The sequence below is a fragment of the Apis mellifera genome, linkage group LG13 (genome assembly GCF_003254395.2).
Source record: "Apis mellifera strain DH4 linkage group LG13, Amel_HAv3.1, whole genome shotgun sequence".
In the NCBI taxonomy this organism is placed as follows: domain Eukaryota; kingdom Metazoa; phylum Arthropoda; class Insecta; order Hymenoptera; family Apidae; genus Apis; species Apis mellifera.
The window spans coordinates 3042564-3055481 of record NC_037650.1 but is presented as its reverse complement, the minus strand read 5'-3'; the positions used below and the strand labels follow the sequence as shown (position 1 = coordinate 3055481).

Genomic DNA, 12918 nt, shown 5'->3' with positions numbered 1-12918 from the left:
TTCAATAAAATGCATTCAACAAATGGTAAGTTTTGTATTTTTATTTTTTTATTCTTTTTTTATATAAAAAATTTTATATGCGATTCATTTAATAGTAAATTTGAATCTAGGCAATCATTATGTATAATGTACGAAAATATTTGATTTTCATAATTTTTTATATAATTTCTTTAATTATTTAATTATATTATTACTATCATTATTTTAATCTAAATAAATTTAAAATTATTATATTTTTGAAAAAACAAAATTATCTTTATTAAACTTTTACTTTTATATATATATATATATATTTTTCTAGTTATATATTTCTCTTTTTTACTTTTTCTTTTTCTTGCCTTGATATGTAAATATGTTATTGCTATTGATAATAATAGTCGATATTCAAAGATTTGATTTTCTTAATATTAAATTTCAAATTTCAAAATAATAAAATTGAATTTTAATTTTTATATAAAAAGGTTCTATCTTATCGGTATTATACAGTATTATTCGATCATTATCTGTACTAGTATTTTAACATAGTGATGGTTGAATTCGTTGTTCTTTATTAAGTATAGTTTTATGCTACAAGATGTCGCTAAAATGCAAAAATTTTATAATTCAGTATCGGTAAACGAAGGATGGAATTTCACGAGAATTTTAATAATCTTCCACTTAGCTTATTTTAGAGTTCTATCTAGTCTATATTGAGTTGGTGCTTGTTTTTTTCATTTTAAACTACTGTGTTTTTCTCGTTACAAGTATTTTCTTGTTCGTATTTTCTTATCGTATTTCTCCTCACAATTCACTTTAAACCATTTTTAATTTAAAAATCATTTTATTATCAATAAAAGTGTTATACTAAATTAAAATGAGCAATCAAAAAACAGTATCAACTTCAATAAATTTCCTTTTTGGGGGAACTGCAGGGTTTGTTATTTTTATCATTTTATAAATAATATTTTAAAAAATAATATATAGATATTAAAAAATATAAATAAAAGACTAATGAAAGAATTAAATATTTACTTTTGAATTTAAATACTACATTTTTATAAAATATTTATATTAAATAATATCTTATGATATTGGAATTTATTTAAAGTTTTACAAAATGTATATGTAAAACTTGTATAGTTTTTTTCATTTTTCAATATAAATATAATTCTATAGTTAGATTAGAAAGTTTATCAAGGAATTGATTATTTTATTCTAGAATGGCTGCAACATGTGTTGTTCAACCATTAGATTTAATAAAAAATCGAATGCAATTAAGTGGAATTAAAATATCAACAATAAATATAATATCCTCAATCTTAAAAAATGAGGGTATTTTAGCTTTTTATTCAGGCTTATCTGCTGGTTTATTACGTCAGGCTTCATATACGACTACAAGACTTGGTACATTTGAATGGTTGTCTGAATTAATATCGTGAGTACATATCTATTAAACTCATATCAATGTAAAAAAAAAAATAACGTGTGGAATATGTATAGAATTATTTGATATTCCTCTTGTTCAGAAAAGATAGACAACCAAATTTTCTTATGAAACTACTAATAGGTAGTTCTGCTGGTTGTGTAGGAGCATTTGTTGGTACTCCTGCTGAAGTTGCTTTAATTAGAATGACTGCTGATGGTAGATTACCTCTTGGTATGCCAAATGTTAGTTGAATATTCAATAAAAATTTTACAATTCTGAGGAATATTTATTTCTAGCTGAAAGACGTAATTATAAAAATGCATTTAATGCATTATTTCGAATAGCCAAAGAAGAAGGCTTTTTAGCATTATGGAGAGGTACTGTTCCAACAATGGGAAGAGCTATGGTTGTAAATGCAGCTCAATTGGCATCATATTCTCAGTCTAAAGAAACTTTACTTAATACTGGTTTGTAAACATATAAATAAGTAAGGATCGAGTGAATAACATTAGTATAATATCTTTTTTTTTTTTTTATATCTATTTGATTAGGATATTTTGAGGATAATATTCTATTACATTTTACAAGTTCTATGATATCAGGTTTAGTTACAACTATTGCTTCTATGCCAGTTGATATTGCTAAAACAAGGTAAATTTTAAAAAAACTAAATTAGTGAAACAATTATGAAAATGGTTTCACACTTTGCATTATTAATAATTTGCAGGATTCAAAATATGAAAATTGTGGATGGTAAACCAGAATTTAAGGGTGCAATAGATGTCATAATACAAGTATGTCGAAATGAAGGAGTTTTTTCATTATGGAAAGGTTTTTTTCCTTATTATGCTCGTTTAGGTCCACATACTGTTTTGACTTTTATTTTCTTAGAACAAATACGTAATTTTTACAAAACATATTCTGTATAACAATTTAATTTAACACACACACATGCAATATGCAGTGAAAGAATATTTTCAAAATGTATCAAGTATAGTCAATTTGGTTAAATAATAATATAACTGGGTCGTAAAATTAGTTGAGAAGAAAACTATAAATGTTATTTATACAAGTATTTCAACTATAAAACAGCAACATTTTTTGATAAAGATAAAATTCGAAAGATAAAATAATATCGATTTTGATACAATAATTTATAACCTCGCTTGTATTTTAATGATATATCTTATTTTATATTTTATATACATTTAGTTTCATATCTAACCTTTTCAAAGTATATGCTCATAAAAGAATATTCATTTTTTCAATATAATTTCTATTTATATACTGATATTTATTAGACACTATAAATTTCACACATAAACGCACAATATTTTTTACTTTTCCTTAAATATTGGTCGATTCAGAAAATTATGGAACCTTCGAAATAAATGACTAAAAATTTTGATTGTAATATGTTATATCTATATATGTATGTTGTGTGTGTAACAACTTAACATATAATTTACATCGATAGCAAGTTACTATACGAAAACACTACATTCTACAAACATTCTCCATAGAAAATCGTTTGATACGATTTTTATTTTATATTTGTTATTATTATAAAAAAATATATATTTTACTTTATAATATTTATATATATACAAATTTGTTATTACGAAATTATAAATAATATTTACAATAAATATTATTTTATGAATTTTATAAATCTAAATGAAATACTGAAATGTATAAATAATTAATAACAACTAAATATATATATAGTTACTACCAATTTCATATATATGTATGTATATATATATATATATATAATATATACTACTTGAATTGTATAAATAATTGTTAAATAAATGAAAAAATTTTGTGTATATTATTCTTTGACTGAAAAAATTATTGAAGAATTTAGTCGAGAGGAACCATTTGAATCGGACATGTAACATGAACGATTAATAAACTCGATTGTAATACGAAGTGAATTATCATCGTGTTACATTTATCATATTAGTGTATATCATTGAAAAAAAATTAATAATCTTTATCGAATATCAATACATATTTATGTATTAAATTACATTCAAAATGTTCAACAAGATATTTTATAAGGTTATTTTATGGAAATGCATTCTTTTTATTATATAAAAAGTATGCACATAAATATATGTTAACCAATATGATAATTATATTAAGGAAATTTTTATATATATTTTATTTAACTTATTAATTTTTTTTTACAATGTCAAGAAAAAAAAAACGTGAAACTTATGGGGAAAATGGATTTGAAGATTGGGTATGTGAAAAATATGTTGAAAATTTTGTTAAAAAAATTAAATATTACTATAATAAAATATTTTTAGGGTGGCTATATGGCTGCTAAACAAGCAAAATTAGAAGAACAATTTAAAAATGAAGCAAACAAAGAAATTAAAACATCTAACATATTTAAAGGAATTGCAATTTTTGTAAATGGTTATACTAATCCAACTGCAGATGAACTTCGTCATTTAATGATGGTACATGGGGGTATATATCATCACTATATGAGACCAAAAGCAACAACTCATATTATTGCATCTAATTTGCCATATTCAAAAATAATATTATATAAAAAAAGTCAAAATCCAATTCCTATATGTAAACCTGAATGGATTGTAGATAGTATAAAAGCTAGTAGAATTCTTAATTTTCAAAATTATTTGCTTTATTCTCATTGTACAAATGTACAACCCCAATTGAAATATATAATACAAAATATAAGAAATGAAACTGATGTTTTTGAAACACATAATGATATGCAAAAAAATAATGAAGTAAGTACTCTGAAAAATGATAATAATATAACTGAAGCAATTAAACATACTTCTATAAAAGAAAATATATCAATATTACCAATCAATTCAAAAGATGCTAATTCTACAAAAAATCCAGAATTTATAAAGGAATTTTATAATCATTCACGATTACATCATATCTCAACAATGGGAACTACATTCAAAGAATATGTTAATGAACTAAGAGATAAAAATAATGGAGAATTTCCTGGATTTATAAAGTTAAAAAAATTAAAAGATAAAAAACTAAACAGATTACTATTTGATTCTCAATTAAGTATTAATAATGAATTAATTGATTTACAAGAAGAAAATAAGATAGATATTAATCAAGATTGTGTCATTATGCATATAGATATGGATTGCTTTTTTGTTTCAGTTGGTCTTAGGGATAAACCAGAATTAAAAGGCTTACCTGTTGCAGTAACTCATGCAAAAGGCAATAAAAATTCTGTAAATATTAACAAACAAACTTTAGATGATAATAAAAATAGAGATGAAGAACAGTGTTCATTATCAGAGATAGCATCTTGTTCTTATGAAGCAAGAAAAGCTGGTGTAAAAAATGGCATGTTTTTAGGAGAGGCATTAAAAATTTGTCCTGATTTAAGAACAATACCATATAATTTTGAAGGCTATACAAAAGTTTCTTATATATTATATGATACTGTAGCATCATATACATTAGACATTGAAGCAGTTAGTTGTGATGAAATGTATGCAGATTGTACAAAAATATTAGAAGAATCTGGTTTAACACCAATGGAATTTGCAACTATAATTAGACAGGAAATAAAAGAAAAAACTGGTTGTCCTGTTTCAACAGGATTTGGAAGAAACAAATTATTAGCAAGATTAGCAACAAGAAAAGCAAAGCCAAATGGTCAATTTTATATACAACAAGAACACATTAATAATTGCATTAGTTCTTTTAATGTACAAGACTTGCCAGGTAGAGTATTTAAGCTGTAATAATGGTAATACTAAGCACATTTTAAAATTATTTATAGTAATTATTATTTAAACTAGGAGTTGGATGGACAACAACACATAAATTAAACAATATTAATATACGAACATGTGCGGAATTACAAAAAATTCCCTTGATGACACTACAAAAGGAATTTGGCAAAAAAATGAGTGAAATTTTATATAATATGTGTCGTGGTATAGATAATTCGAAACTTAATTTAGAACATATTAGAAAATCTGTTTCTGCAGAAGTAAATTATGGGATAAGATTCGAGAGTAACGAAGATGCGATAGATTTTTTAAAAAAATTATCACATGAAGTATATAATCGATTGAACAAAGCTAACGCAAAAGGTAGATGCATTACATTAAAAGTTTTAATTAGAGCAAAAGAAGCACCTAAAGAAACTGAAAAATTTATGGGACACGGATTGTGTGATTATGTAACAAAATCAAAAAATTTTATCGCTCCGATTAACGATGTTGATATTATAACAAAGTAAGTTACAGAATTAATATATAATATATAATTGTACAAAGTCATTCATTTAAGTTGAAACACGCGCACGTGAGAGCAAGCGAGAACAGTATGTGTTTCTATATATCACTATATATCATCATTCATGTCATACATCCGCCATCTATGAGCAACTGCTGGAATTGTAAAGTTATAAGATAATAGGCAAAAGTACAAGAATGATTTGGATTGTTGGCCGGAGAACTTTAAATTTGTCACATTAGAAAAAAATGATCGCTATTCTTTATACAATAGAGAGAAACGAGGATGCATCATTGCTGTATTTTTGTCGATTTTATCTTTCTGCTTATAAAAAATCAATTTTATTTTCCCTATTCATGAAGCTTCAATACAAGCAAACGCTCTTGTGTACCTAAAATATAATTATAATATAATTATTCGCATTTTTATAAATAACATTTTCTATTTCGTTCGGTATTTTTTATTTTTAATACATTAAATATTCTAAATTGTAGTTTAAAATTTGTTAACGACGAATTGATCACTATTATCTGACTTTAGATTAGTCTGTTATAAATAAATCGAAATGAGAAACAAAAAAAGCAAATGAGATACGATAAGACATTTTACAGAATTAATATTTAGATGGATATAATGTTTAATCTTCAAAAGTAGAAATTAATTTAAATATGATTATATTTGATAATTTAAATATGATTATTTTGATTTATAAAAATCAATTTCTTAATAGATCAATAAAAAATTTATAAAGATTTTAACAATTCGAATAAAATAATTTTATAACAATAAAGAAAAATATATAAAAACTTTATTTTCAACTTGTTTTGATGATTTATTAATAATTATTTCTCGATTATAAAACGATTATTCCTGCGATTAGTTTCATGAAGTAATGAAAATAGTTCGTTTAAAGAGATTATTTAAAAAAATTATAGTAATTAATGTATATGTCATTGTATTCTCATTTGCTCTCATGCGTGTGTTCTGATTTAATGAATTAATAGAATAAATTGTTCATTTTTTAATAAAATGATTTTTTTATAACTTCAGGGAAGTTATTATACTTTGGAATCAAATGCAAAAAATACCAGAAGATGCAAGAGGTATCGGCATACAAATATCTAGACTAGAAATATTAAAAAATAAATCTCGCAATACAACTTTAACAAATTTCATTAAAAATAAACAAAATAATACAATTCATCGATCTACTGAAACAAATACAAGCAATGATATTCAGCCTTTAATAAATTCAAATGCTATTGCATCAGTTTCAGGAACTACTAATAACGAAGATAAATTGTGCATTCCATTTAATATTAGCGATTCAATTCCGGTGAAAATACAAAATGAAATTTTAGACATTGACAAAAATAAAAAACAAACAGAAAATAAAAAAGATCAAACAACTATTAATATAGATACTACATATAAAAATGAATCAAAAACTGTACAAACGCATCATGAAAATTTTTTTAAACAAATAAAATCTGGTATTTCAAGACCAACAAAGATAGAAATGCCGCCTATTCAAGAAATTGATATGTCTGTTCTGATAGAACTACCTGAAGATATACGAAATGAAATTCTTAATGAATATGCTAAAAAAAATGAAGATAAAATGGATATTAATATAAATAAGAATAACGATTCATCGAATAGTAAATCAATTTCTACAGAAACTAAATATGATGAACAAAATATTTCATATTCACAAGTAGATCCAGAGTTTTTAGCAGCATTATCGGAAGATCTAAGACGCGACGTTCAATCATATTGCACTGCTAAAAAAGCAGAAAAGTGTTTGAAACTGAAAAAAAATGAAACAAATATTAATGGACTTACAAATGAAAATATAAAACATAATAAAAAAGTAGAAAATAACTCGAAAAGTAAAAATGGTGGTAAAAGTGGCAAAACGGTTTCTAAAAATAAAAAGAAAAATGTGCAAACGATGTTCAAAACAATAAAGGACGTAAATGAGTTTAAGAATGTATCAGATAATAAAACTAATGTTGGTATTACAAAATTTACAACAGCGTGTATAGAAAAAACTGAATCTGTTAATGATCAAATTACTACAGATGAAGAAGCTGACACTATTCTTTCTCATAATCGTACTATCTTAGAAGATAACGATAATACAAATCAACATCAAAACATTTTAATCGAAGTTGTAAAGCGTTTACTTAATCTACCTCTGAAACAGGTAGCATTAATGTCTAAGTACTGTTAACTCTCTTCATAAATCATTATTTTTCATCAATATATTTTGTTTGAGAACTTAGAAAATATCAGGGATAATATACTATTTTAATTAAATTAATTTATGAAAAATTCAGATAGCATGCTGAATAATCTGTCGGGTCATATTATCAGTTACAAATAATTTTTGTGGGATTAATAAATATATATAAAATATATGATTGCAGGTAAAATTACAAATACAAAAGTGGATCGCTAATTCTAAAGTCGTGAATGAAATTGATTTTTTATCAATTGCGACATTTCTTAGCATGCTTCCGGAAAAGAAACGGATCGAAGATTTACATATATTATTAAAAACCATGCATAGGTAATCTATAATGCCAAATTCATACATACACCCTTGTAAAAGGTGAATAGCGAGTAATATAACACAGAGGATTTAGGGAATAGATATCAGTTTACTCAGTTATGATTGATAAATAAAAATGATATTAAAGATAATACATTAACTTATTTATGTTCGTATCTTTAGATGTATGACAAAAACTGGAAATTGCATTTGGCATGGGACATATAGGAAAATAGTAAAATACGTTCAACATTATATGCAAATTGAATATAACAGCAACCTCATGGTACCACCAATCAAATGCAACCTTTTGCAGTGTAACAGTGATGTAATGTAATTTTTCGGAATTTAATAAATTAATATTTTTACAATGAGGTTAATAAGAAACCTATTTACAAGCAAACATGATACTTACCTTCAATTTCATTGAAAACAGTATCAGTATTCTTTAGGTAACATATTAATTTACAATGGAGAACATACTTTTTTTCTGAAAGAACTATGCTCAAAGGTTTCATATAAATCGGTAAGAAGTCATAAACCTCGAATTCGTACGTATTTTTATGATATATATATATGTATGTATATATATATATTTTTTTTTTAAATATATTTTTTTACTTTGTTGTTGTTACGCGCTGGGAAGGTGAAAAAATAGAAAGGGGTGAGTCAGAGATGAGCGTTTACTACTCCCATTCGGTAGTTCCTGGCGGTTTAGATGTTAAGTCGTATAAAACACGCGAGATACCGGGTATTGAAGATATTTCGGTTACCAATTTCTTCACCACCTATAAACAAAAAAATATAAATTTTTTATAACAATTATAAATATTGGTAATCAACTTTTTATATTATCTTAAACTTACGTGGAGTGGCAACTCCTTTCCAGGAATAGCCGGAGTACCAGTCATAAAATCATTAGTAACGAATGGCCTAAGAACAACTGAACGTTGACATGAAGGTATTCGAGAAGCAGCATCACGATCGAAATGTATGGGAATTAAAACTACTGGCATTTGACTGATCGCTCCCATACAGCCACTAGTAGCTAATACTAGATTTGCTACATGATCTGCCTGTCGAAGCGTAGCTATCACATTCGATGTAAGATGAGTCGGTGTGATATCCGTTACAGGATGATGTAATTGAGGTCCAAAAATGAAGCACACACGATTTACATTGTGACACACTCGTGGAATTAATTTTGCAAGGAACAAGAGATCCTTCCATTCTATTCCCTCGGATAAGTTTTCTTCGCTAGATAATCCTACTACATAACTATAACTTCTTCGATCACCCTATATCATTCAAAAAATATTTTTAATCGATATATCAATTAGTTTTATTAAATTATAAGATTTTATTCGTAAATAATAAACATTCTACCTGCACTCCTACACTGCGTATAGGCAAAAGTGTTGCCGAAATATGTCGATAACTGGAAAGCTGTCGCAAATACTGGCGTTCAGATTCGCTAGTTGCACCTTCTACACGATTTAACAATCCGTGTTTCTTTTGAAGCATTTGTTCATATTCAGCCATTATTTTAACTATCACCTTAAATTGAATACAAATTTATTATTTCGGAGAAAATTTTCTTTTCGTCGATATTGTAAACAAAAATACCTGGGTTTCTGAAAAATCTTTATCCATATAAGGTTCATCTGCACATAAAATGCGTACAGCAAGTCCAGGACCAGGAAATGGATGACGAGCTACTAGCGATGCTGGTAATCCAAGATCACATCCTAATTGTCGTACTTCATCTTTATGGAAATCTTTTAAAGGTTCTACTACATGACCTTGTGCTCTTAATGCTCTAACGAGTTCACTATCATTGTGATGCGTTTTTATCGCATCCGCTTTACCTAATAATATTATATTATATTATATTATATGTAAATATAATTTGTTATTTCTAACAGATATGAAAAAAACATATATGCATTTACAACTATAAATTTACCACTAGCTAATGCACTCGCACTTTCTATAAGATCAGGCCTGAGAGTGCCTTGTCCAAGAAACACTTCTTCTGGTTTCAAACCCATCTCTGCCATTGCTTCATTAGCTACTCTGACAAAAACATCTCCTATGATTTTTCGTTTTTCTTCTGGATTAGTTGTTGCACACAACATTTTAGTTAATCTAGTTCTTGGGCTAGTTGCTGTTCCATATATTCCTTTATTATTTATAGTATTTGCATTGGCTACTGGTGTGACATTATCCAAGGGAACAGACGTAGTTCCTTGCATAAAGCAGCGTCCGGCATTAACGACTCTTAATCGAATTCCTAATTGCGCCAAGCTTTGTTCCACAAATTGCGTTTCTCCTTTTCGCATAAAGCCATTATTGATATGAAGAGCTATGACTTGTTCCTTATTTAAAGCTTTATGTAATAGCGCTGCACATACCGTAGAATCCACACCTCCGCTCACTAATAACTGTGATTGTTTTTTTCTATTTTAATTGACAATCACATGTTGTCATATCTTATACTATATTTTTTAAATATTTTAACCAAAATAAGTCATTATATTTTATATAATTATTATAAGTTTCAAAAATTTTACAAATTTTTTCAAATAGTACGAATTTTAATAATTACCTAAATATTAATTGTAAATCTTTTTCTTACCAAAACTTTTTTGTTGCCAACTGTATCTCTGATGAATTGAATACATTGAGCTTCCCGGCCACGAAGAGTATAATTACCGGTAAGGCCAGCAATGCCAAACAAAAAATTATGTAACATTGTTTTCCCATTAGGTGTAAGATCTACTTCTGGATGAAATTGTACTCCATACAAATTCATTTTATCACTTGCTATTCCTGCTATAAAGTTTGATGATCTGGCAGTAATATGAAAATTATCAGCTACCCTATCTATACTGTCTCCATGTGTTAACAGTACCATTTGTTCTTTTTCCAAACCCCTAACAAATGATTTATTTTCTGAATACTTTATACTTAATGAGATGTCAAATAGATTACTGTTTCTAGACTCACTTACTTAAATAATAAGCACTTGGAATCTATTTCAATTGGGAACTGACCATCTTCTCTACCCTCTTTACTTATCACTGTACCACCAAATTCTTTATTCATCATTTGCATTCCATAACAAATACCTAGTACTGGAATTCCTATTCTGAAGATGTCTGCATCATATTTAGGTGCATCTTCTGCATAAACTGAACTTGGCCCTCCAGAAATTATAATAGCTCTAAAAAATTTAAATTTAAAGTAATGATTACCAAGTAATAATTTACTTAAATATTTTGTATTTAATAAAAATAATGTAATTTAATCTTATATTAATATAATCTTACTTATAACCCTTTTCTTGAAGGGTAAATGCAGATGTGTCCAAAGGCAGAATTTCACTATGCACATTTAATTCACGGATTTTTCGATCTATCACTTTACCATATTGTGCCCCTGCATCCAAAATAGCCACTTTTTCATTAACACATGGTATGCCCAAGGTTCCTTCATTAGCCCCATTATTTCTCTCTGCGCGAAACAATAATCCGTCCGCGCTTTTTTCCATCTCAAAATTTCTTGTATTGCTATTAGTATTGTGGTGATTTCAATAATCCTACAAGGATTTAATAAATTTGATGAAAAATGAAAGATACATAAACAAATGACAAAATAACTATATAATAGTAAACTTATTCTTATATTCTTTTAGCTACTAAATTTTATATTTCATATTTCATATTCTAATTTATATAATTTGATAAACAAAAAAATTTTTTAAATTATTTTGTTTATTAAAATTAAAAAAAAACATTAAAATATAAAAATTATATGAAATAATAAAAAGAAATAACTAAACAGAAAGAATATTTTTCATGTTATCATTCAGGTCATGAACTTATGAATATGATTATAAATCATACATATTATTTCAATTTCACTATTTATTAATTATTGCATTATTTTATTAAAAGCAGATGAAAATAAAAAAAATCATTACATTAATAAATATAAAGTTTAATACTAACTAAAGCTTTTGATATTTTCTTTTATCAAATAAATAGAATTACAAAATATAGTTATTTCGAATAATGTCTAATGATATTACTACGTGTAAATATAAGATGCTATTATAGTATGTCACAAAGTCACAACCCAGTATAAGTTCTGACAACTACTGTATACTATAGATATTTGGTTTATATGAAAAATTTATTTAAAAATATATTCATGAATATTTTATATCATTTAATGAACAATTTATATAATGTTTAGGAAAAATCCACTAAATATGATGTTTAGCAAAAAATAAATAACCGGCCGTAAATTTTAAGAGCACGTTTCTTAGAAACGAAAGTACTATAATAGCACACCTACTACGTGAATCATCTTTTTAAACGTTAATAAAATCTATTTAAAGACTCACCAAATTATACGAGGCAGAGAATATTTCACGCGTAAATCACCAACTAACGTAAAATTAATTACAGCAAAACAGAATGTGCACTCTCTAGACGAGGCAGCCATTCAATCGCCTGCAATAGCCACAATGCAGTGACTGCCTTCAGCTTGAAAGTAACATAGAAAACCAACAATACAAAATAAAAGTTCCTAGCAAAATTCAATACTTGTTATATTAACCGATTAATTTTTACAAAATTATCATCTCATTTGTCAAATTGACATTGTTGTTATGTGTAATTTTTTA

At 26.2% G+C, this 12918-nt stretch overlaps 3 protein-coding genes across 4 annotated transcripts; 2 read left to right on the top strand and 1 right to left on the bottom strand.

Annotated features, from left to right (window-relative positions):
* The first annotated feature begins 598 nt into the window (after positions 1–598).
* LOC552016 (mitochondrial 2-oxoglutarate/malate carrier protein) lies at positions 599–2514 on the top strand. The gene is made up of 6 exons (XM_624396.6): positions 599–912; positions 1199–1414; positions 1506–1636; positions 1702–1872; positions 1957–2056; positions 2133–2514. Exons 1-6 carry the CDS (start codon positions 854–856, stop codon positions 2332–2334), a joined length of 879 nt encoding a protein of 292 aa, XP_624399.2. The 5' UTR covers positions 599–853; the 3' UTR covers positions 2335–2514.
* Positions 2515–3203: 689 nt separating this feature from the next.
* On the top strand, positions 3204–8593 carry LOC726862 (DNA repair protein REV1). Of its 2 annotated transcripts, none has more exons than XM_026444641.1 (6): positions 3204–3656; positions 3724–5149; positions 5227–5668; positions 6719–7877; positions 8101–8243; positions 8409–8593. In XM_026444641.1, exons 1-6 carry the CDS (start codon positions 3603–3605, stop codon positions 8560–8562), a joined length of 3378 nt encoding a protein of 1125 aa, XP_026300426.1. In that variant the 5' UTR covers positions 3204–3602; the 3' UTR covers positions 8563–8593. The 2 variants fall into 2 exon arrangements, with proteins under 2 accessions (XP_026300426.1, XP_026300427.1); XM_026444642.1 differs by having other exon boundaries at positions 8101–8285; positions 8409–8539.
* Positions 8368–12849, bottom strand: LOC409846 (GMP synthase [glutamine-hydrolyzing]). Its single transcript, XM_393336.7, has 9 exons — positions 12637–12849; positions 11558–11826; positions 11239–11451; positions 10864–11161; positions 10192–10669; positions 9852–10093; positions 9612–9782; positions 9092–9523; positions 8368–9013 (listed from the first exon to the last, which is right to left on the bottom strand). Exons 2-9 carry the CDS (start codon positions 11776–11778, stop codon positions 8912–8914), a joined length of 2157 nt encoding a protein of 718 aa, XP_393336.2. The 5' UTR covers positions 11779–11826; positions 12637–12849; the 3' UTR covers positions 8368–8911.
* Positions 12850–12918: the final 69 nt, after the last annotated feature.

Excerpts from the sequence above, each read along its gene's own strand:
- LOC552016 (XM_624396.6), top strand. The coding sequence starts at position 854 with ATGAGCAATCAAAAAACAGTATCAACTTCAATAAATTTCCTTTTTGGG. Across the intron at positions 913-1,198 it reads CTTTTTGGGGGAACTGCAGG|AATGGCTGCAACATGTGTTG; the intron begins GTTTGTTATTTT and ends ATTTTATTCTAG. Across the intron at positions 2,057-2,132 it reads GTTGATATTGCTAAAACAAG|GATTCAAAATATGAAAATTG; the intron begins GTAAATTTTAAA and ends AATAATTTGCAG.
- LOC726862 (XM_026444641.1), top strand. The coding sequence starts at position 3,603 with ATGTCAAGAAAAAAAAAACGTGAAACTTATGGGGAAAATGGATTTGAA. Across the intron at positions 5,150-5,226 it reads TAATGTACAAGACTTGCCAG|GAGTTGGATGGACAACAACA; the intron begins GTAGAGTATTTA and ends TATTTAAACTAG. Across the intron at positions 5,669-6,718 it reads GATGTTGATATTATAACAAA|GGAAGTTATTATACTTTGGA; the intron begins GTAAGTTACAGA and ends TTATAACTTCAG.
- LOC409846 (XM_393336.7), bottom strand. The coding sequence starts at position 11,778 with ATGGAAAAAAGCGCGGACGGATTATTGTTTCGCGCAGAGAGAAATAAT. Across the intron at positions 11,162-11,238 it reads TCCAAGTGCTTATTATTTAA|GGGTTTGGAAAAAGAACAAA; the intron begins GTAAGTGAGTCT and ends ATCATTTGTTAG. Across the intron at positions 10,094-10,191 it reads TGCGAGTGCATTAGCTAGTG|GTAAAGCGGATGCGATAAAA; the intron begins GTAAATTTATAG and ends TAATATTATTAG.